The 22835-nt window shown below is 42.2% G+C and overlaps 2 protein-coding genes across 2 annotated transcripts; both read left to right on the forward strand.

Moving 5' to 3' along the window:
- The first annotated feature begins 1100 nt into the window (after nucleotides 1-1100).
- On the forward strand, nucleotides 1101-4162 carry aurkb (aurora kinase B). Its single transcript, XM_062476231.1, has 9 exons — nucleotides 1101-1267; nucleotides 1507-1545; nucleotides 1826-1904; nucleotides 2055-2100; nucleotides 2219-2407; nucleotides 2677-2815; nucleotides 3031-3179; nucleotides 3277-3451; nucleotides 3569-4162. Exons 1-9 carry the CDS (start codon nucleotides 1262-1264, stop codon nucleotides 3740-3742), a joined length of 996 nt encoding a protein of 331 aa, XP_062332215.1. The 5' UTR covers nucleotides 1101-1261; the 3' UTR covers nucleotides 3743-4162.
- A 433-nt stretch (nucleotides 4163-4595) lies between these two features.
- Nucleotides 4596-13773, forward strand: bod1l1 (biorientation of chromosomes in cell division 1-like 1). Its single transcript, XM_062476326.1, has 28 exons — nucleotides 4596-4821; nucleotides 5012-5136; nucleotides 5275-5465; nucleotides 5573-6052; nucleotides 6155-6304; nucleotides 6463-6620; nucleotides 6736-6832; nucleotides 6936-7059; nucleotides 7179-7242; nucleotides 7367-9239; nucleotides 9349-9419; nucleotides 9509-9634; nucleotides 9720-9792; nucleotides 9888-9931; nucleotides 10053-10134; nucleotides 10234-10292; nucleotides 10387-10450; nucleotides 10578-10630; nucleotides 10711-10803; nucleotides 10893-11045; nucleotides 11132-11255; nucleotides 11403-11455; nucleotides 11559-11775; nucleotides 11958-12022; nucleotides 12098-12185; nucleotides 12322-12469; nucleotides 12583-12654; nucleotides 12769-13773. Exons 1-28 carry the CDS (start codon nucleotides 4705-4707, stop codon nucleotides 12896-12898), a joined length of 5094 nt encoding a protein of 1697 aa, XP_062332310.1. The 5' UTR covers nucleotides 4596-4704; the 3' UTR covers nucleotides 12899-13773.
- The last annotated feature ends 9062 nt before the right edge of the window (nucleotides 13774-22835 follow it).

The raw sequence follows: 22835 nt of genomic DNA on the forward strand, positions 1-22835 counted from the left end.
ACTATCCAGAGTGTATGACCAGTCAACGACAAAACTATTTTCTTTTTTTTCCAATATACATTTTTGTCCTTTTTTGACTTATATAGTTAGAGAATAGACAGGAAATGTAGGGGAGAGAGAGGGGAAGACATGCAGAAATGGCTCTAGCAGGAATTGAACCCTGGCCACTGCCTTAAGGCCTCAACCCATATGGTTAGGGCCACACAAATCTGTGGATGGTTGGTGCGGAGAGGATGAGCAGAGGATGGCTTCAGCCTCCTATCAGGTAGATGTTCCAGGTGGAGGAACTGTTTGCGTGTGGGCAGTGAGTGCACCTTGTTACTAAAGCTGCAGAGTTCAGCAAGATTTCTGGAAAACCTATCCAAGTTGAAGTGGGATTAGGTATCCTGCTGAGCGCAGGAGCAGAGGACAGAGCCAACTGGAGCAGAAAGGACCACTTGTTGACCACCGTTGAAAGAACTTTACCCAGAAAAAACTAGCAGCTCCCAGTCAAGCATAATACACTTGATGGCATGTCACCACCTGAACAGCTCTGTATGTTACATCGGCAATTAGGGAAATTAAAACAAAAATAGAATGTATGCAAATCCACTATTCAGATGTGAACATGTGGACATTCTTACCAAATGTTAATGTAAAACCTTGTAACAGTAAGAGGGCCCTCTGGTGGATATTTCTAGTAAAATACATCTAGTAAAGTACAGAGGAAAGATCTTGATTTATAACTGGGACACAGGGAGGTGGCTCTAAAGGGCCCCATGAATCATTGGCTGCAAACCACTATTTTGCAAACCACTATTGTGCATAAACTTTACATTCCTCTGTTTTATTGATAGAATAGATATAAATCCCTTTGAAACTCTTTGATCAATTATTATATCAACTGACTTTTTTTATTACAGCCAATATATAGATTTTCTGCATTGAGAGCAGGATCAACATTCTGCTGTTGGCTCATAAAGAAATGCTCTGTCCTTTTTTCACGAGTGGGCAGGATGTATATTTTACAGACGTCCTTTTTCCACCAATCGTTTATTTAGCTATTGGACCAACCAGCAACGAGCTCTATGGGAGACGTAGCCTATCACAGAAGACACGTAGCTTTTTGAAAACGTTGGCGGTCGCTAAATGTCTTATAACAAGTAAATATCAGCTGGCACTACGAGTAAGCTGAGCGCCTGGTTGCTACTACGTGTTTTAGCGGTCGGCGTTGTGTTTTAAATAGTATTTTACACTTGACATTGGTCTTTATTGAAATAAGATGCAGGTACGTATTTCGCTTTAACGGCTAAGGTGTTTATTGGTGCTAGCTAGCTAGCTAGTTAGCACCAATTAGCTCACTCCAAAAGAGATAGGTCTAGTCTAGAGCTAGTGCATAGCTTTTGCTAGAAAGCTAGCCTTGCTACCGTACTGTACTATCATTGTTGTAAAGGGAATTGATGGAAAATTCTGCTGTCATATCGGATTCAATTTAACTTGCTCGTTAACACATCTCGTCTTTTTCAGAACAAGGAGAACACAGATCCCAAAGTTATCCAAAGACCAGTAAGTCAACCTAAAGTCTATTTTTCCATTCGCCGCCAAGGCTAGTAGCTACACAGCAAGCAGAAGTGCTACACTGATGTGTAACGCTAGTCATACTAGAACAATGAATATTAACGCTAGCTAGATATTCTGTCTTAATCCAAATAAGAATGCCGTTAAGGGGCTGAATCACATGCCAGATCTAATATACAACCTAATATATATTTGTCAAACAAACTTGCTTACTTCTTCATGTGTATGACTTTTTTATACTTCCATTCTGATGCATCCATTTTTGCAGACAACTACAATGTTAAGTGCGGGTCCACAGCGAATTCAGGTTAACCGTCCAGAGGCTTCAGATAAAAATGCCATCACAGGTCAGACTCCTATCAGAATTAATGCATAATGGTGCTAAATTTGTAGTATGGCATGTTATACGTAATTACTGACTGTAGTAAAGATAACAATGATGGTAACATGTATTGTTGAAATACAAAACCTTAATTATATTGTGTCCACACTTGCAGGACCTGGGAGAGAACCTGTCAACTCTTCCTCTAGCTCACCCCCAAAGTAAGAAAGCTGCCACACATTAACAGAATGTCATGATATGATAGTGTTACTATGAGAACCCACCCTTAACATGTACAGTGCTTTGGGTCGTAGTCATGTGTGCTCTGTCTATTTTCAGGAAATTCACCATAGAGGACTTCGATATTGGACGGCCCCTAGGGAAGGGAAAATTTGGGAATGTGTATCTTGCGAGGGAGAAAAAGTTGAAGGTCATTGTGGCATTGAAGGTGCTGTTCAAATCTCAGATGGAAAAAGAAGGAGTGGAACACCAACTTCGGAGAGAAATTGAGATTCAGTCTCATCTTAGGTCAGTATCTAATCGTAGTTTGCCCTTTTAGTACTGACACTAGATAATCTGTGTCACAAGACAATGTCCATTGACTCATATCAAGGATGAAGATGGATGAGAAGTTATACTTTGCACCAAATATAGATACATCATGTACTGTATGCACAATAAACCAGTTTTGTTTATGTATTGGTGTATACATATCACCCAGCTTTTGTTAATGCTTATATTTTATTAATTTAGCCTTGATTTAAATAATTCTCTCCATAATTCAACCTTTCCTCCAGACACCCCAACATCTTGCGCTTCTATAACTACTTCCATGACCGCAAGCGGGTCTTCCTTATCTTGGAGTATGCTCCACGAGGCGAGATGTACAAAGAGCTGCAGCGATGTGGTCGCTTTGATGACCAGCGGACAGCCACGGTAAGAGGGGGGAGGGGGGTGGATGCTTTTCTGTAGGTAGACAATCAACACTCGTGCTCTAAAATAATCTTCCTGCCGTCAACCCTTTAAACTCCCTTAATGTGTCCATGAGATGGTGTGCAACCATGTGCTTCATTAAACATATGCAAAGCTGACATGAGTATCATAGTTTGAAGTGTGATCTAACCCTGGATGTTTAATGGTCTTTTTATTAGTACATGGAGGAGTTGGCCGATGCGTTGCAGTACTGCCACGAAAGGAAAGTGATCCATCGTGACATCAAGCCAGAGAACCTCTTGCTGGGTTTCCGTGGAGAGCTGAAAATTGCAGACTTTGGCTGGTCTGTCCATGCACCATCTCTGAGGTGAGTGAACAGTTACTCTCACACAGAGCCCTTACAAATAGATTCTGGGATATTTGTAATTTTATAGACATACCCTTACATTTTTCTTGTTGTCTAGACGCAAGACAATGTGTGGAACCCTGGACTACTTGCCTCCAGAGATGATTGAGGGAAGCACCCACGATGAGAAGGTGGACCTGTGGTGCATTGGGGTACTCTGCTACGAGTGCTTGGTCGGGAACCCCCCATTTGAAACTGCCTCCCACTCTGACACTTACAAGCGTATCACAAAGGTGAGCTATGTTTTCACAATTCCAAAACCTGGCGATCAAAATGATTTTAGGTGTGACCGTAGAGAAGTAATTTCCACTTTCAGGATGTGATTTCCAATGTCTCTTTCCAAATTTCAGGTTGATCTGCAGTTCCCCAAAGTGGTGTGTGACGGGGCTCGGGATCTGATCTCCAAGCTCCTCCGCCACAGCCCCTCCATGCGCCTCCCTCTGCAGAGTGTCATGGGACACCCCTGGGTGCGGGCCAACTCCCGCCGGGTCTTGCCTCCTGTCTGCCCTTCAAACAAGCCTTGATCCTTAACAATATGGTCTGTTGGACCATCTTTATCCTGGAGTGGGTGACTTTCACCTGCTAATCAGGACTCATGGACTGTATTTTTATTTCCATTACCATTTAACACTGCCAGGCTCTGAAGAGATGACTGTCAGTTACTTGCTACTTGTGTACAGTTAGTTCTGTTGTCTGTATTTTATAAATGTTTAGCATGCTAGGGAGTGGTAATTGGTCATTGCAGGTGGTTTATTTGTATTTTTATCCTATGCCATATTCACACTGATGTACAATTTCTCTCAACTGGTCATGTGCTTTCTTAAACCAAAGAACCACTGATGGCCAGTTATGAGCGAATTTAAAGGTGTCTTGTTTTGATAGAACTTTTATGGAAGGGATGTCTGGATATGCATACTGTCTAATAAATATGTCAGTGTATACGATTTTATAAACTTTTTTCCTTTGGTGCAATGTATTTAATCATTCTTGAAAACGAGTTAAGTTAGCGTGAGTTTGGCTTCACGGTAGCGTGGCCTTGCGGGATGCTGGGTTAAGGTCCCAGTCTCTTCGGGGCCGTGATTCGAATTCTACCACTGCCATTGACATTTAATGTTGTGGATTATATCCAGGTTGATCAAATCACTGGATTTAGCAGAGCACATAATTGTTAAATGGACAATACATTTGGACAACATCTGGACAAATGCAATACGAGTAGGCATGTTAGTGTTGTGAATTAAACGAAAGGAAATGGTATCGACTTCTATTATTAGTTATTGCTCATGCAGTTTCTGCCTAGAGGTCGCTAAACAAAATGATGACAATAGTTATCATTTTGCTTCCGGTGCTGTTGCGATTAGTTTCCGGGTCAAATGCGATTGTTCCAAATCAAAATAGAACTTCGGACGAGGATTGAATGAGTTTGCCCTCCAGATATCGGTGTATTAACATTCTCAGTTTGTCGGAAACGAACACAAGTTGACAGATGGCTGGTTTACCACCAGGAGACCCGCAGCTGGTATCCATGATCGTCAACCATTTAAAAACTCAAGGTCTCTTCGACCAATTCAGAAGAGACTGCCTTGCAGATGTGGATACAAAGGTAGCAATAGCGTTCATAGCTAACTAGGTCTTTGTAACTTCAAACTTACTTGTCCATTTACTTATCTGTTTCTGTCACACACTCATTCACTCACCATTAATTACAGCTAGATTATAACTCTCGCTTTTATTCACTCGCTTACACACTTTGTTTTTGTTCAGTTTCTTTACCTTTGTCTGACTTTTTTCAGCCTGCCTACCTGAATTTAAAACAACGAGTGGACAACTTTGTTTCTAACCACCTCTCTAACCACACATGGAGTCCTCACTTGAACAAGAATCAACTGCGAAACAATATAAGGCAATTGGTCCTTCAGTAAGTAGAAATGCGTTGTTAATTTGTGTATTCACGTGTCCCATATTATTATGCATATTCGATGATTTTTTTATATTTGCCGTCGTGAAGAATAACTCATATTGAATTGATATTATGTTCATCTTAATTTTGTGACAGGTCTGGAATGCTAGAGCAGGGAGTAGACAGGATAGTAGCACAGGTGGTGGATCCCAAAATCAACCATACCTTTAGGCCTCAGGTAGAAAGGGTGGTCCGGGAATTCCTGTCACCTGGATGTTATGTCGAGGAACAAGCTGCCCTACCTGTCCCTGACGAGGAGAAGCCTGCCCACAACCTACCTGAGCAAGGTAAACAAGCACAGAATACAAAATGACTGTCTACAAATGTGTGTAACCAATAGACACATTTCTCTGTTAGTTACCTTGTTAATTTTCATCTTTCATTGTCTGTCTAGCCTCTTCTTCTGCCCCTACTGGAGATGCCATGTCCATCCTGGATACCATAACCACCCTTAACCAGGAAGCGAGCTCCTGGGCCAGTTCCAGTGGGGAGAAAAATCGCAAGGGGGGCTTGGAGGAGCCGATGCTGGATTTGGAGGAGGGGGAACAGGACATGAATGTTGTTGAAGAGGGGGAAGAAGACCAAGAGAAGACGGGAGAAGAAGAACTGATGCTTTTGTCAGATTTCCACGCTATGGATGTCAAAAAGGAGGATGTAGAGCTGACAGACTCAGAGAGGGACCGATTGACTGAGATGAAGACTGAGGAGGCGGAGGTTGGGACTCCTGAACAGGCAGACGAGGGTAAAGACAAAGTTGACAGCAAGATCTCAGGAACGCCCAAAGAAGAAGGGCAGACACTGGATGTTGATCCACTCAGATCTCCCAGTGAGAAACACCATATGAAACAAAAGGCCAGAGAGAGGCTTAAAGAAGGTACGTTGGCTGGTCTGTCACTGCAAAGCTGTTTATTATCATTGAATTAGAAAAAGGAATGAACTCGTACACCAAACATAACCTTTCTCCCCCCCCCTTCAGAATACTCTTTGGAAGACTCTGACCTCGAAGGCCTCAGTGACATCACTGTCAGCTCCGTCCACACCAGTGACCTGTCTTCATTCGAGGAGGAGAGTGACGATGAGTTACCACCATCTGACTCCTCGGAGGATGGTGAAGTGTCGTCTGATGGTATGCCTTTTGATATATTTTCCATCTCACTGCAAAAGTATATGTCTACACTTAAGTGTATGTAATTGTATACATATATATAAAGTCTACAATTGAGATTCATTTCATGAATTAAAGGTAACCATCCAAATATTATATTTCCTATTTATGATTCGAAGGTGACAAGGAAGAGAAAAAGCAAACCTGTACGGACAATGAGGAAGACAAGGAGCGCAAACCTCGTCGACAGGCATACGTCCACAAACCCTTCCTCTACTCGCGTTACTATAGCGACTCGGATGACGAAGTCACTGTGGAGCAGCGGCGGCGGTCGGCAGTGAGTGCACTCTTGAATGGAATGCAAACACTAGTGTATCGACAAAAAGCTAGTGTACCTGCTCGCTGAAAATCCTATGGAACCCAGCATGTTGCTTTCTTTAATTCTGACTTAGGCGAAGGACAAGGAAGAGAGGTTGCTCAAGAGACAACAGAATAGGGAGCGAATGGAGGAGAAGCGTAAACAGAGGGCGGCTCAACTGGAAGAACAGAGTACGTAAATACAGAAGAATACCGAAAATATGAGGTAAATGCGTCATAAGGGTGTTATTGTTATCATTTAATACAAATGGCTTCATTTGCACTCTAAATATAGACAAGAGAAGGCAGGAGACGGCATCCCTCAGCCTGGAGGGACCCAGGGCCAAGGAAGCTCGCAAGGAAAGGAAGGTTCTGGAAAAGAAAATGGCCCTCAGTCGGAAGAGGAAACGGGACTCAAGGTGTGCACATCTACTAGTGAACAGTGAAGACTTTGAAAGCAGTTTTTTTTTATACTCAATACATTTATATCTGAGTACATATGTTCTTTGTAGTAAAACAGGACATGCTCTCTTTTCAGGAAAGAAGGAGATTCTTTCATCAAGAAGAAAGGAGATTCAGAGTGTGAATATGCCAAGAAGGAAGTAAGCATCTCTCTTAAAATATATGATAACATTACTGGATGAAAAAATAATTTGAGAATGCATTGAAGCATTGGTTATACTTTGTATTGTGTTTGAGTAATGCGTGTCTGCATCTCTCCCATAGGAAGGAAAGGCTGGGACTTCAAAGAGCTCGCAACCAAAGTCTATCAGAAAGGTTTCAGAGTCTGCATCATTAGACGAGAGGCGCAGAAGGAAGAGCGGTAGCACCTCGGAAGACTCCGCCGATCCGAGAAAGGCGGCGGACAGAAGTCGTACGCACTCCTTCATCCTGGACTTGGAGCAGGGCTCAGAAGAGTCGCTCAAGCAGCGCTCTGCGGGGAAGTTTGACCGCCTGTCTCGCAAAGAGCTGCACCCCAGAGAGCGCAAAGACAAGGAGCGCAGTCTCTCTGACGAGCGTGCCAAGCCCAAGCAGAAGTCAGAGAAGAGGGTTGGAGGGGATGGGGAGGAGTCTCAGCAGAAGGAGCTTAAAGTCTCCTCGGATGACAAAGGGGAGAAGAAAATTAAGGTCAAAAGTGACAAAAGAACTTTAGGGCTGGGCAGGGAGGCTTGGGCGTCTGTGTCGGAGAGTGTGTGTGAGGAAGGCTCTCACAAAGATGCTAAAAAGGGGAAGGGGCCAGCTGTAGACACTACCAAAGTAGACAAGGAGAGGGAGAAAGACAAAGAGAAGGGTAAGGAGAAAGACAAGGCCAAAGAGAAGGATAAGACGAAAGGAGAGAAGGCTTCCGCGAAAAGCGACTCGAGGCAGCTGCTCAGAGACTCGACTGGTTCCTCTGAGGAGCGGTCGGACATGGAGCCGGGACCTGACAGCATCAAAAGGAGAGAGAAACCCCCTAAAGATGGTCTGAAGAGGTCAAGGAGCCATAATGAGGACGTGGAGAAGACTAGGCACGTGGAGAAGGGGAAGATTAGGTCTGAGGCCAAGGACGGTGAAAAAGAGAAGCCTAAAGGGGAAGATGGCACCCAGGAAAGCCAGAAGTCAATCAAGCCCGGCTCTGAGATGGAGAAAGATCCCAGAAAGTCTAAGGAGATCGAGTCACAGTCTGTGAAAGGCAAAGCAATGGAAAAATGTCGATCCAAATCAAAGGAAGACGTGAAGGTTCCGCCCTCATCCAAGGGGGACAAGAAAGCGCAGGGCGCGGACGTCAAAAGCAAAGGAGGAACACCTGCAGGCAAGCCTGACACGTCGAAAGACAGAAAAAAAGACCCAGGCGTGAATGCACACAGGAGGGGCTCCGAAGAAATCCCAGCAGAAAGGAACGAGGACAAGAGTGCCAAGAAACTTGAGAAGAAGACTAAAATCCCAGAGAAGAAAGGAGAAACCCAAGACGAAGCCAAAGGAATCAAAGGGGAAAAGTCCTCAACGCCGCCCGTGTCCTCGCCCGTTCTCGAGATGCCAGAGTCCTCCAGGACACCCCCCCAGCCGAAAGACGCGCGCGCAGACTCTGATCCCAGCGCCGCAATCGTCACTCCCTCGGTTCCGGATGACACCTACGATGCGCTGAGTGACATCACCCCTGAACCCGACGACGAGGACGATGCCGTGAAACGGCTGCGTGAGGTAGAACCACGTCTGCCGGTGTCTGAGGCCGACGCTCTCCTCACCCTGGTGGACATCTGCACCTCGGAGGATGCCCGGCTGGTCTCGGTCACAGACGTTGCTGTGGCCGTACAGGGAGACCACAGAGAAGATACGGCAGCGGATGAAGGACAGTCCTTGCCAGAGCTCGCCTTCCAGGATGCCGACTTGAAGATGAAAGAGGCCGCCCTGACGCTGCTTTCCATGGACCCTGAGAGCACAGTGTCCTCGAGCGTAGCCACACAGGAGGAGGCTGCCATGGCTCCACAGCAGATGGAAACAGCGCCACCTGGAGGAGGAGAGTGGCAAGATTCTGTGCATGTGCAGGAAGAGATGGAAAATGCCACAGAAGTGGGATCTCAGCAGATGGATGTTCCTGTGGCAGAACCAAGGAGAAAAGGTACGTGTATGTGTGTTTGTTCAGTGCTGATCTGAAGTATTTTAGGCCATTAGACCCTGAAAAGCTTTTTTTGTTACTGCTGTTAAAGAATAATTCATTCATATTGCAGATGCTTCCACTGCTGAGGTAACTGAAATGGTTCTTTCAAATGCACAGTCACTAGCTGAATTGGGGCAACAGGTAAGAAGGGCATTTGACTGCACTTTTGAAACGTTTCAGTGACTTAAAATAATATATAATTAGTATAAATTATTGTTTGTTTTTTAAAGAAGGATGTTGGCCCAGATGAAGAAAAAACGGACCACACCAATGTTACCCCTGACAAACCTGAAGAGTCCCAGTCAGTTAACAGTGGGGCCCCATCTATGGCTGCAGAAAAGGAGAACGACTCGAATGTATGTTTGAAATCTCACCAGAAATGTTAACGATCGAATCTGGGAGGGACTGATGATGTGTTATCATATTATTTTGAACGTAAAGGTGGAGGAGCTGACTGAAGAGATGTCTGTGGAACCCATGGACCCCAAGATCATGATGGAGAGTGAAAATATGAGTAAGTGATTAAACACAGTCAACACAGGAAAACCATAGGCAGTCATATCTCTTGCTTGACAGAGCCTCACTAGATTTGATGTTTTTCACCCATAGATAAAGACCAGGAGGAAACACTGGAGGAAAAAGACCCAGTTGCTGTAAGTAAAATTTGAAAGATCACTGTGGTCTTTTTAATATCATTGACTATTTTTTTTTCCACATAATAAATGTACCTCCTGTGACTGTTCTTCCTGTACTGCCCCTCCCTGTGTGCTCCAGGGGAGCCAGTCTCTCACTCCTGGGCCAGAGGGGGTAAGGGAGAAGAGGCGTGGCCGGCCATCCAAACTGGAAAAACAAACCAGTACGTTTCTGAAGTTTCCTCCATTTTTTTTAATATGTAATAGTTTATATCGCCACACCGTTTGCGGTGGTGTTGTCGTTGACTGGTCCTTTGTTTCAGGTAATGCATCCAAGTCAGATGGACAAGAAGATGACAAAGAATCAGACCTGTCTGAAAAGGTTCATAATTTGTCTTCAGGATGGTCTACACACTATGTATATTGTGAAATTCAAGTTGTATATGTCATTTCTCATGTATCTCCCTGTGTTCCAGGAGGGGAGAGTAACTCGCAAAAGAAAACTATCAAATCAGAAAACTGGAATGCCCAAGGACTCTGGTATTGCACAATTATACTTCTTCACATTCACTTTATTAAACTTTTATGAACCAAGCTTGAATTCACACAATTTAAAATGGATACAAATTGGATTTCATTCATTCATCCACATTAATCCACTCTCTAGGTGAGGAGAAGGACCAACAGAGCCAGGAGGATCCATCTCCAGAGTCTGTTGAGGTGAGCCTTCCGTCTCAACACATACCCAGCTGTGACAATGTAAATATGCGTTTCCCTGAGCCACGGTCTGACTGCTACAGGAAGGTGACGTAGAGAAGGCCAAGGAACCCCAAACACGCCGGCGAGGACGGTCCTGCAAGGCCCCCGCGGAGGAAGACAATCAGCCTCCAGAGGTTAGGCGCTTTGGAACGCTTGTCTGAGGACTCCGGAGGATAATCCTTTTGTGGTGGGTTGTGCAATAACTCTGTCGTTGTCATGGCAGCCTGAGAAAGTAGAGGAGACTCCTCCTACTCGTCGAGGCAGGCGTTCAGGCGCCCAGGCCAAAGAAACGCCTGCAGGCAGTAAGACGAAAGAGAAGAAGGATGAGAAGAAAGCAGGAGAAGCCTCAATGGAGAAGCCGCAGGAGAAAGAGGAGGTGGGTGTTCGTTTCACGGATTTCATAAAGTATTAGGAGTTGATGGTGCTCAATTTCAGTTTTGTGCTTGTGTTTGTTCTCTCCAGAAAGGCAAGGAGAAGATAGAACCTAAGAAACCTGGCCGGCGTGGAAGACCACCCAAAGCTCAAACTCAACCAGCGGCAACTGAAAACGCAGAGAGATCTGAGTCCAAGGAGACTACTGACTCTTGTGAGTCTTTCATGCAGAACTTACTGTTGATCTGCTAAATGTTGCTGTGTAAGACCATCGATAGCTTCTGCTAGTGCCAAGAACAAGCTTCAGGTGAAACTTACACAACTACACCTTTTTGCTGCTTTATTAACTATTTTCTTGTAGGCAAACCTTCAAGGAAGAGGAAACGGTCTGAGGGAAGAGAGGAAACGTCAGAGGTGAGTTCTATTCTATGAACTGATCTGCAACTGAGTGAACTGAGTCACAGTGGGTCTGTGTGCTGTTCAGAGGTAGCCCGTTAACGATTTGATTCTGTTGAAGGAGACTGATGAGAAGGAGGTACCGGACAATGAGCCCCAGGAGCAGGCAGAGAACCCGCCCCAGGAGCAGGACGAGAACCCGCCCCAGGAGCAGGACGAGAACCCGCCCCAGGAGCAGGACGAGAACCCGCCCCAGGAGCAGGACGAGAACCCGCCCCAGGAGCAGGACGAGAACCCGCCCCAGGAGCAGGACGAGAACCCGCCCCAAGAGGTTAAAGGTGAGGAGACACACATACAGCACACTAGTGTAGGAGATACACTTTATGTATTTTGTGTAGAGGTGGTGTTGAAATTCTTTCCCCCCCATTTAAAATATATTTTACAGCTGCATTTTACTAACTTGTCTGTTTCTTTATTTCCTCTTTTCTCTGGAACATTCCTGTTTCTCTTTCTGCCCCAGAGAGCCAGTCAGAAGACCAGGAGGAAAGAAAACAGGAGGGTCGCGGCGAAACCAAAACCGATGAAGTAAGTATAGCGCAATGTAATGCTTACAAACCAACAGAAATATAATACCGGCTGTGTTTTTGGTGATTTTTCCAGGGAGAGCAGGACAAAGAGAAACCTCAAAAAAAGCCAGGCCGAAGGGGAAGGCCCTCCAAGGGAGCGGATGTGACTCAAGATGACCCTGGTATGGACCACAAAAGATACTCAGTTAGAACAAGATTTACTTGGTTAAGTCCTTGGTACTTTAGTTCACACACTGTACTGTGGTATCTTTTGTCATTGCGTCTTCGCAGCACAATAATTATGCATTATTTTTTCAGAGAAAAAAGACAAGCCTGATGAGAAGGAGGGGGAAACAAAAGAGGAGGAGGAAGGAGAGGAGGAAGATGAGGAGGAGGAGGGGGAGGAGGAAGGAGGGACGAAGAGGAGAACTACGACAAGGTTGGCAGCCCGTCTGGAGGCTGAGAGGTACGTCTTTGACCTGCCAGGTGTTTTAGAGAGACTGAATAATTGACTTGTCCGAGAGGCTGTGCCACATGAATAATAGGGAGACTTTTCACTCAAATTGTTGTTTTTCTCAGGAACAAACCAAGTAAGCCTTCTACCCGGGCTAGTAGACTTGGAGGTAAAGAGGAAAGTGCCGCAAGCACACGGTAAGTTCAAGGGAGGGGGGGGGTCTAGTACTACATATTTCAATATGTTGTACTAGACTGCACCCTAGTACCCTGCACCGTGTGTTAATTCTTTCGTCTTTTATTTCTGTGTAGTGGAACAAGAGGGCAGGCCGTTGTTGCGGCTGCCAAAGGAGGTCGTAAACGGGAAGCTAGTCCCCCGGCGCTGCGCACCAGAGGAGGGCACAAATCTGAGGAGCCCCCCTCCAAAAGAGCCAAGCGATGAACAAACAGGGAGGAACCTAGGGAGACTCCACAGCAGACTGCTTTCTTTGAGACTCGCCTCCCTTGGGGTGTATATCCCTGAATATCGATCAGTGTGTGCAACTACATTGATTCATTCATTCATCAAGCTGTTATGAAACCCATAGCTCCATTGAGTTTATTAGCTTAGTTTCAGTGTTTGAAAAGGAAGCGTCTGGGGTGTACGTTTGATTAGAAAGGTAATGTCTACAACAGCAGTGTTAGTTCCTCTGGCTAATGGCGTCTTACCTGCAAGGACCTCACAGAGCTGTCCCTGGTCTGCCTGTTGATCACGTTGAATGCTGTGTTTCTGTGCAGCCTTATTCACATTCCCATGACCACAACACAGTTATCCATGTTTGCTTTACATCTCAGCCAGCCTTACACTTGTATAGTAACGGCTTGGGAACTAGCTTGTCACTAATTAGAAAATGAAGTGTTCTGTTTGAGTGATTGAACCCCAGATGCTTAGTCTTTCATGTGGGTGTAAGTGGTTCTCAGAATGTTGGATGGCATGTTCACAATCTCAACACGCATTAAGGTTCACGTACAGTAAAGCTGTATAACAATTATAGATGTGAGTTATAGTCTCATAGCTGGTTTTACTATTGTTTTTATGCCATTTGTTTTTACTTAAGTGTGCTTGTCACTGTTGACAGAACATTGAAATCTTCATTCTGTGAATGTTAAGAAGCTATTACTGTTGTATTGTTCATGTTTTGGATTTTACATGTTGATGGGTATGTGCTACCTATCACCCTCATTAGGTGATTTTTTTATTTGAGTATTTTTTATAAGACATAGCTCACAATGGTTTGTTAACATTATTCAAAGTACAAAATAAACTTTTCTTACTGTTGGAAACTGGTGTGATCTTCTGTTTAAACCATTGTTCTGTCAGAATGTAAAGTACGAAAGATCACTTTCAAAAAAATGATATTTTTAGCACCATCTAAATGGACAAGTTGCCTGTAGCACGTAAAGGTTTAAACAACTCCACTAAGTAGAGAGGACATTTCAAGTCTACTAATGGGGGATAAATCTGACAATCCAGCTATGAATTATGTGACCATTAAGACGTAAAAAAAAATGGTTTAAATAATTGTTGCACCTGAGCTCATGAAATGTAAAGCCAATGAAAAGGTGTTTGAAAAGCTGAAGGTTTTCAAAGAGGCAGTGGATGGAGTTTTCCGACCATTCCTGCGGATTGCTAAATTTGATTCCTTAAGGTGTTCTCCTCAGCTATTTCCTGGTGCAGGAATCCAAGCCCTAAATATTAGCCTAACACCTCTTTTTTAACGTTTTGGATCAGTTTTCATGTAGCCTCTAGGCCTGGCAGACACACAACACCTCTTTCAGTGATTGATACCATTAGAGAGACTAGGGGCCTTCGTTTTATAACGACTCCCTGTCTGCAACAACTTCTAACTTGTGGTTTCTGACAAAAGGCTCCTAGTTTAGGTACAGGGGGATGATGGGTGTTTGCATCTCTCGACTCAAATGGAGCAGTCGTGTTCTCTCAATGCGAATGAACGTGAACAGACAGATCTCGTGACAATGGATACCCACCTTGTCAAATCAAGAGGAATTCCAAGCCTTTCATATCACGTTGGTCAAATCTCTCAGTAATAGGCGAGGGGATTTGGCTCGCTGAGCTCAGCATGCATCAGCAGGGTTCGTCTGCTGGGGTAGCAGTGGAGCAGTTTAGCCTGGAGAGGTCCCTGGAAAGCCAGTGGCTTCACACACAGCTAAGTGGAATGGATGGACCATTGGGTTTGAGCAGTGGAGAGATCTTCTCAGACTGCCAGGGCTTTTGGGATGTGGAGGTTCGCCATCATTACCCCTCCATGTTAGGAGCGGTCCTGCGTCTACTGGGATTTGGCCAAGGCAACTGGCACGGAGCATAATGGCCTCCCATTCAGCCACTCCTCTCTCAAGACATAAAAGTTAACAGGTGTTTAACGTCAGAAGTGTTTCATATAAGAGTCACAGAAATAGAGACAGGCAGGCAGGAGGGGCAGAGGCTCAAGAGGGTTTTTTTATTGGGTGTGCTCAAGCCTTCGGCTAGAGCACAACCTTTGTTCTCTCACATATATATTTATTATTATTTATTGTGAGAATGCTGTTCAGCATTCTCACTATTGTTTTTCAACTTCTTAGTTCTTCCGCCGTTTTTTGGCCTTTAACTAGTTCTGCATACTTTCACCGATTCCTACAATTTATGTATCAAAACGTTCAGCTCCTTCAGGAGATGTTGGCTATGACTTTTGGTATTTCTCACCTTTATACTTTTTAAGACATTAAGGTTTTTGTGCAAATTATTCTCCCATTAAAAGTAATGGTAAATCCTTTCAAATCATTAAAAAGCTTCCTCCTCTTTCAAACGTAACTACTTCAGCATACTTTCAGCTAGAGACACCATTCAACCTTTAAAATGTTCACAAGACATTCAGCTATTCCCAAATGATTCAGCTTTTTCAAATATTCAGCCAATTTTGAATTATGACAGTTTGAAATACATTAAAATGTTTGCTCCTTCTTGATTTTTATGAATGAGCAGCAAGCAGAGTGGCACACTCTGCTGGCTGCTCTTTTTCTGATATTCAACTAATTTGTCAAACAAATTCCTCTAACGTTCATATAGTTTAACTTACAGAAACAAGTTATACCTTAAAATGTAGGAAAAATTGTCCTCTTTCAGCCAATGTAACTACTAAAGAGCTCACATTTACAGATTTTCAGCTATGAGCCTTGAAGCGAGAGCAGCCTTTCAAATTCTCTCACTAACTTCAATGGAGAGGTGAGTAAAATCAGTCAGAGAAAGCAAGAAGGAACAAGATTTTGAAACTGCCGATAGAGTCGTATTTCTGACCGCACAGACATATAAAGGACATCTCTGGTTTCGGCAGAGTCTTGGGTGTCGGAAATTATCCTTATATTTTGGATTGGACGTATAGTTTTGCGTCTAGGTCAACTTGTTTGAGGTGTGGATGCTAGGTAAATGTTCGTTTTTCTCTTGTAGCTACATTTCTGTTATTCTCTGCCCTCAGCGCGTTAGCAATCATAGCTACACCATCACCGTGGCATCGACAGACACGCACCACTCAGTCTCTCACACAGGTGATTGGTACGTTTACTTGACCATGAGAAACACGATTACTAGCAATTGTCGGTTTATGCCAATAATACGATTACTCCGTTTACATGTGTAATTAGTTATGCGATTACTCAATAAACACGTCTACATGATTCTTTTTTATTAATCGTTGTATGCTCCACGGACAAAACTTGCACCAACATCCTTCTGCAACAAAGTGTCGCCGTGTCTTCCTGTATCGGCTCTACTGCTGTATGTTTCATTCCATCAACACATTGAATCCTACTAAGAAAGCCGAGTAAACGCACTCAATGGTAGGCTACATCTGCTACTATCCCAACTATAATTTCAGCTGTTAAAACGATAATATTCTTGTTACGACTAGCTAGCCTACTTCTTCTTCTGTTTAACAGTTCAGCTTTCAGCTTCTCCCACATTGTAGGCTATTTTAGCTCTTAGCTTTGTTAAGATGATGCAGTTCAGCTTCCACACTGCCTCTTTTGTGTGACTCACACATTTTTGAAAATCATTTCAGCTTGCGGGTATTTTCTCATTTCTCACTTTTATACTTTTATACTATTAAGGTTTTTGTGCAAATTATTCTCCCTTTTAAAGTAATGGTAAATCCTTTCAAATCATTGTTGGAATGCTACTCCAGCCCCTTTCAAAAATACCTTTCTGTTGCTTTGAAGCTTCAGCTTATAACTTTCTACTAAATTTTCACTATTTTCAGCTTTTTTTTAGCATGGTCAGCTATCCCCATTCAGGTTTTCAGCATTCTCACTGCTGTTTCGCAGGAACAGCCGTTTCTAGTTATTGTTTATTTTCGTCCCCCTAAGGATCAGTCAATATTTGGACTACATACACAACGGCGGTGTCAAAAGGTTCGTCTTGGTAGCGATTGCGTTGGTTGTATTTTTATTTACGTTCCGTTGCATGGTTTAAGTAGAAATTGCGTTTTTGTGGTGAAAAGTGAAGCTAACGGTGGCTAATTTGCTAGCCACAGTCACTGACGTTACTAACGTCACTACGTCACGTAGCAGAACATTCGTTTCACATCTGTTAACTTGGGGGATAGCTAGGCTAACTATAGCTTTACTGCAAGGCAGCTGCAGGAACGCCACAAGCAAAGAGGCCAGGGTGATAACTATTTACTCATTTTACTTTGTGATGTGAAACACAATTATGAAATGTAATGTACAATATTAGCTGATATTATTAAGGAAGTAGGCCCACATCTACTTTTGGAAACGGTAGTCTACTATTTCACTGAAGCATTAGCATCATGACATTAGCCTCTGTTGCCCGGGCAACACATACTACAGTGGTCTATGATGCATCTGTTTTCAATCTTTAAAATAAACATTCCTCACAAATACATTTTCGTTGTAGGATTTATTATGACATTACATTACAAGTAAACGATTTGTGGGTGAAATGATCATTACCTGTGGTTTCAAACCAGTGTTGCTCACTGCAACGCTGTAGCCTACGCGAGACACTACAAAAACATCTAGGTTACTGTACACAGCTGTAGGAAGTCAAACGGCGACAGAACATGTTCGGCACTCCCCTTACTTAAATCAAAAGTCTATCTAACTACTAACCTGAACTTCATTGCCACAGCCTAAACGTTGTCAATCTGTTCATGAAAATAATTAATTTCAGCCTAAACCGTACAACAAAGTTAAACCCAATTCAACCAACGCAATCGCTACCAAGACGAACACAGCAGTAGTCTACTAGTACTGTACCGTAGTAGTACAATTTACCGGGGCAGCTTCTCCACACAGGGCTATATCGCATTTTGCGTTGTTACTGACAATGATCGCTACCAGTGAGCTTTTTATGAATGAGCGATTTTCCACTAAATAAATGTCAAGCTTATTTACGTTTTGGGGGGCATATTTTCAGTTAGCAGATGGGACTGTCTGAATCGCGATTCCATCTTCTACTGCCGGGTAACGTCGTAGAATAATCTTCAAAGGGGGTTCTTTATTAATGAATGAATGCAATGAGTAGGCTACATGCCTGAAAATATCACGAGAAGGGAAAAACTTAAAATGACGTTTAAGTCATAGAGATTAGGTCAATTTTTACACCGGTCTGCCAAATGTATTCGTTTTGATTCAACGATGAGGCTGCCTCTTGCAGGGGAAATGAGAAGACATGTATTTCATTCTACACTTCACTCGTATTTTCAGTTGTAAATGAGCAGCAAAAAAAATGCTTTTAAATCTATTTAATCTCTGCATAATAAGTATGCATTTTCATATAAAATATAAAGAAATCAGTTGTAAAAATGTCATTCAAAAACGGACCCCTGTGCAACCGACGCAAGCAAGCACACCCTACAATTTCCCCAGAAATTGTACCCTCTCTAGTTTTCTTTGCGAGGCATTATGACATGAATGTGTCGTGGTTCGGGCTGGAAGAAGTCTATCCCTGCGCTGACACTGGTTGGGCTGTGTGCTTTTGAGCTGTATCAAATCTGCACTTGAATCCAGACAGCTTTTAGAGTTACGCAGTCAAAAGAAGTGCAGACAAAGACCAGAAAAAGACCCAGTCTTAAATCCTCTTGACAATAACATCCTTTAGGGATATGAGAGACTCCTGATTGCTTTCAGATCAGTCATTTCTCAAATATAGGATATGTGTTTTGGTACGAAATACATCAACTGTGATGTGACTGTGTTAATGAAACGTATTCAGTCAGTCAGTCTGTTCTAAAAGGTGTCCGAACTCCTTGAAGTTTTAATAGTACAATGATCAAACGTTGTAGTCTCCAGCTCTAAAATAACATTAATGAAGGTTCTCTTTTTTTGAGGTACATGTTTTTATTGAAGCATGATGACAGGGCAGTGCAAACAATCATAAAACACTCAGAAAGAGAAACACTTGAAGACACATTGTTTATGAATGTGCTTGAGTTGCATTTATTGTCCATGATGCGCCTAAAGTAGAAAGTAGCAGCAGCATTTGGAGAGCGCACCATTAAACATCATATAAATCATGTCTGTGCTATCTACACAAATTAATTGGAGTGTAACAGTGGGGCTGTCCCCCCACTAAAATCTGCTCCTGAGCTTTTCAGCCAAAGCCCGGTAATGTAGCCAAAGCTGAGATGTTTTGAATACCTTCCAAGAGGAGGAGGGCACCACTAGGCCTGCTCTCTCATGGTGTCTTGGTTCCATTTACTGTATTAAGTGTGTCGTCCAAAGGGTTCTTCCATTTAGTGGTCCATCGCATGCAAGGGTAATTTTTCTTGAGGGAGAAAAAAACGCATGCAAGATTAGGAGGGCTCAGTCGTTACTAACGTAACTAAAAGCATACTTTTTGTCAGCGATGTTCTTTCTACAATCCCCCCTCCACTTTTCAGTGTTGAAGTTGGTTAAGGGGGAGATCTCAGTGGATCTGATATTTGGTGGGAAAGGCAGAGGACATTTTGGGAGCATTTATTGCAAATGATTCTTGGCAGTGCCCTCCCATATATTGCCCCATCTGAGCACAATTTGGCAGCGGTTCTCGTAAGAGAGGGGGAGAGTGGCATTCCGCAAGCCTCCTTCCTCATACCAGCACGCAACAGTTCAGGACCTGACATAAACACACCCAAGAGAGGAGGGGAAATAGAGATGTTGCCATGGTACTGCCATGTTGCTTGATGAACCAGGATTTCTGTTCAAAATATAAGATTAAAGTAATATGCCGGGGCTTTGAAAACAGGCTTTCACCAATCTTCTTGGGTTCTGTTCTGTACAATATCTTAACTGAGTAGGATTTTGAGTCTCATCATGTCTCATGCATTTGGAAGGTTCGAGTCTGGTGACTATCCATAGGTAGGTATAAAAATATTTGTACAACTATAAAAATTTAATTTGCAAAGCCTTTAAACTTCATCAACCCATCATGACAAAGATTTGACAGTGGCTGTAAATAAATTGATATAAAATTAGAAGGCCAAAATATAAATAATAGAAAGCTTTACTTAGCTCTAGATACAGTAAGTGTAACGCGAAATCATGCATCCGACACACTGACCATGATCATAATTGACCTGGGGATCCAATTACCTCTGACCAAGTCAGCAAACGTTTTTTCCCCATCCAGCAGAGGGAGCTCTTGAGTCAGTATGGGAATCCTATGGATCTCACACAGTTACAAACTTAAACTACAGCAAACATAACATTTGTAAAAAAAGGGACTGAGAAATACTCAAAATATTCTTCAGTCATCACAGATGATTTTTTTGTCAACCCCCTTGCAAGAGACTGTGTTCCATGTGCTTATCTTTCTGGTCAATTAGCAAAGAATGCCTTGCACATGTCATCAGTGTTTGTAGTTGTTGATCAACCAAAAGGTTGATTCAGTGACCGACTTTCTCTTGGAACTTTGCCCTGGGAAAGTTAAACTTAATACCAAAAAATCTTTATTTTGTTATGTCTTGACTAAATCACAATAAAAAAATTATTGACATCACTTATGGTTTGATTCTTGTAGTCAGTCAGTACAGCAAACTACATGTCCAACTACATACAACCACTTACTTCCTTTTAGTCATCTTAATTCCATTATCAAAACACCCTGTGGCTCCAGAGTGCTCTGGATAACATTACATTGATCAGTAGAGTGAGTCATCCTTTTGTGAGTCTTTGGCATGTGAACAAATTCTCCATTTGAGCTTTTTCCATTAATGTTCCCTTGCCATAGCTAAGGGAAGTTCCAAATGGAATGGTCTTCACATCCCTGCTCATCCCCCTCACTTTATGTTGGTTCAGATGAGGTTAAGATCTGAGATCAGTCATCTTTGTTTTCTCAGTTGAGTATTGAACACTTTATTGATTGACTGTACCATGATATGTTATCCCATTATCCTAAATAATCCCCGTAAAGTTAAAAATCCTGATGCCACATATGCAAAAAAAGTTGCGTACTCTTTCGCCACTAGATGGTATAGAAAATGCATGTAAGTTGTTTGACAATGACTTCATTGATCAGTAGCCTAATATCCCAAAGCTCCAAGACCGCATTGATACACACAATGCAGATGAATAACTATACATAAAGTTGATATGGACAAACGATTTGCAGTTTAGGTGAGCCTTTATATTATGGGGAATGTTTAGGTATCCCTTGTAAAAAAAAATACCTGCAAACAAAAAACGCACGTCAGGTGTTGATCAAAAATATATATTTGAATGACATACGGCTGAGACGTTTTCTACAAAAGTTATATTCTAAGGTTATATAAAAAATATGTATTCTAAAGATAAACAAAACGCTCACTGATACTAATTGTAGCTGTGCGACTCAAATTTTTATGTGTAAATAATAGAAGATACATGTTTCTCAAACTGCAGCCTGGAGAACAGACTATATGATTTAATAATAATCGTGTTTCGCAAGTGTCAAACTCATGTTCCAAATCTTTAAATTGCAAGCTCATTTTTAACTTATCAAATCACGGCAATGACCAATAGGCTATTATCAAATGACAATGAGCACATAGTTCACTGGACTTCCTTAAATTCTTTCTCACGTGTCAATAATAAAATGTGCGCTCTATATGGATCTCATCGGTTAAAGAATTGCATCCTACATTCTATGGACCACTCAGCCAATTTATGACCTCACCTTTATTCGCGAAAATGCTGCGACCCTTGCAAAACCTTTTAACATTTATCAATAGGCCTGACATCGTAAGTTAATAATAAAATATAATGATGACTAAATAACTATCTACACAAGAGTACAACTACAACTTGAACTTTACTATTAGCTTTTTTAATTACTAAAAATAATGTCAATGCCAGCCTGACAATAATAATAATATCGGCCCATTTAGACTAATAATAACACGACGTAGGCTACCAAAACGTACGAATAATATGTACCATTATAACCATATTTTGGTTAAATGTCTACATTATTTATTTTGAAATTATTATTGCGATTATAAATATCAGTAGTAGACAAATGTTATTTGTAGCCTTGTATTTATGACTTTTCAATCTTGTTATCATAGACCTACGTTTGCAGAAGTAAACGTATCTAATAATTGAATTGGTTGCCTTGACACACAATTTTGCTCTGCAATCCGTTTTCTTCAATGGCGAAATTTGGTTTCTGCTGAGCCATAGGCTAGCCTAATGAAGTGCTAACTTTAAAATACTAAAATATTGGCATTTTGCAGCCCATCCATATTTCAGGTTGAATTATTACTGTCACTAATTATAAAAATATGCCTAGTATTAACAGGCTACTTCTTTAAACATGCATTTAGTCAAAGTTAACGTAAATTAAGTTAGGCCTACGTGTATACATTTGCTTAAATCATTTAATCATCCAAATAAATGTGACATATACTGAACACATCAAAAGTGTTGAGCATTATGCTATAACATCTTAAGAAATGATGTCTAAATTATTAATGTCTTTAAGGCTGTAGCCTACCTGAAATAGCCTGAACCTGTCCGACATCTTTCCAGTGCTGAACCTCATGCTCCTCGTTATCAGAATATACAATGAATATAGTTTCATACCGTGAAATAAACTGCGAAAGTAAATGAATGAGTATTATGATCAAATGTTCGAATGTACAATTTTAGTCTATAATTCAATTTGACAGTATATTGATGTCAGTGGCATTGGATATGTTTAAGATGATCCGGATACAGGCTTCATTGTGTGAAATGGTCGGATGCTCTTCAAAATAATTTCCAGTCTAAACCTTAAAAACTTTAAACAAGTGATAACAGCGCTCTCTAACACATTATGAATATTTGCTTTAATGCTCATCACATCCACAGGACCATCATCCTAATCT

Source organism: Osmerus eperlanus, chromosome 13 (assembly GCF_963692335.1).
Source record: "Osmerus eperlanus chromosome 13, fOsmEpe2.1, whole genome shotgun sequence".
NCBI classification, from domain to species: domain Eukaryota; kingdom Metazoa; phylum Chordata; class Actinopteri; order Osmeriformes; family Osmeridae; genus Osmerus; species Osmerus eperlanus.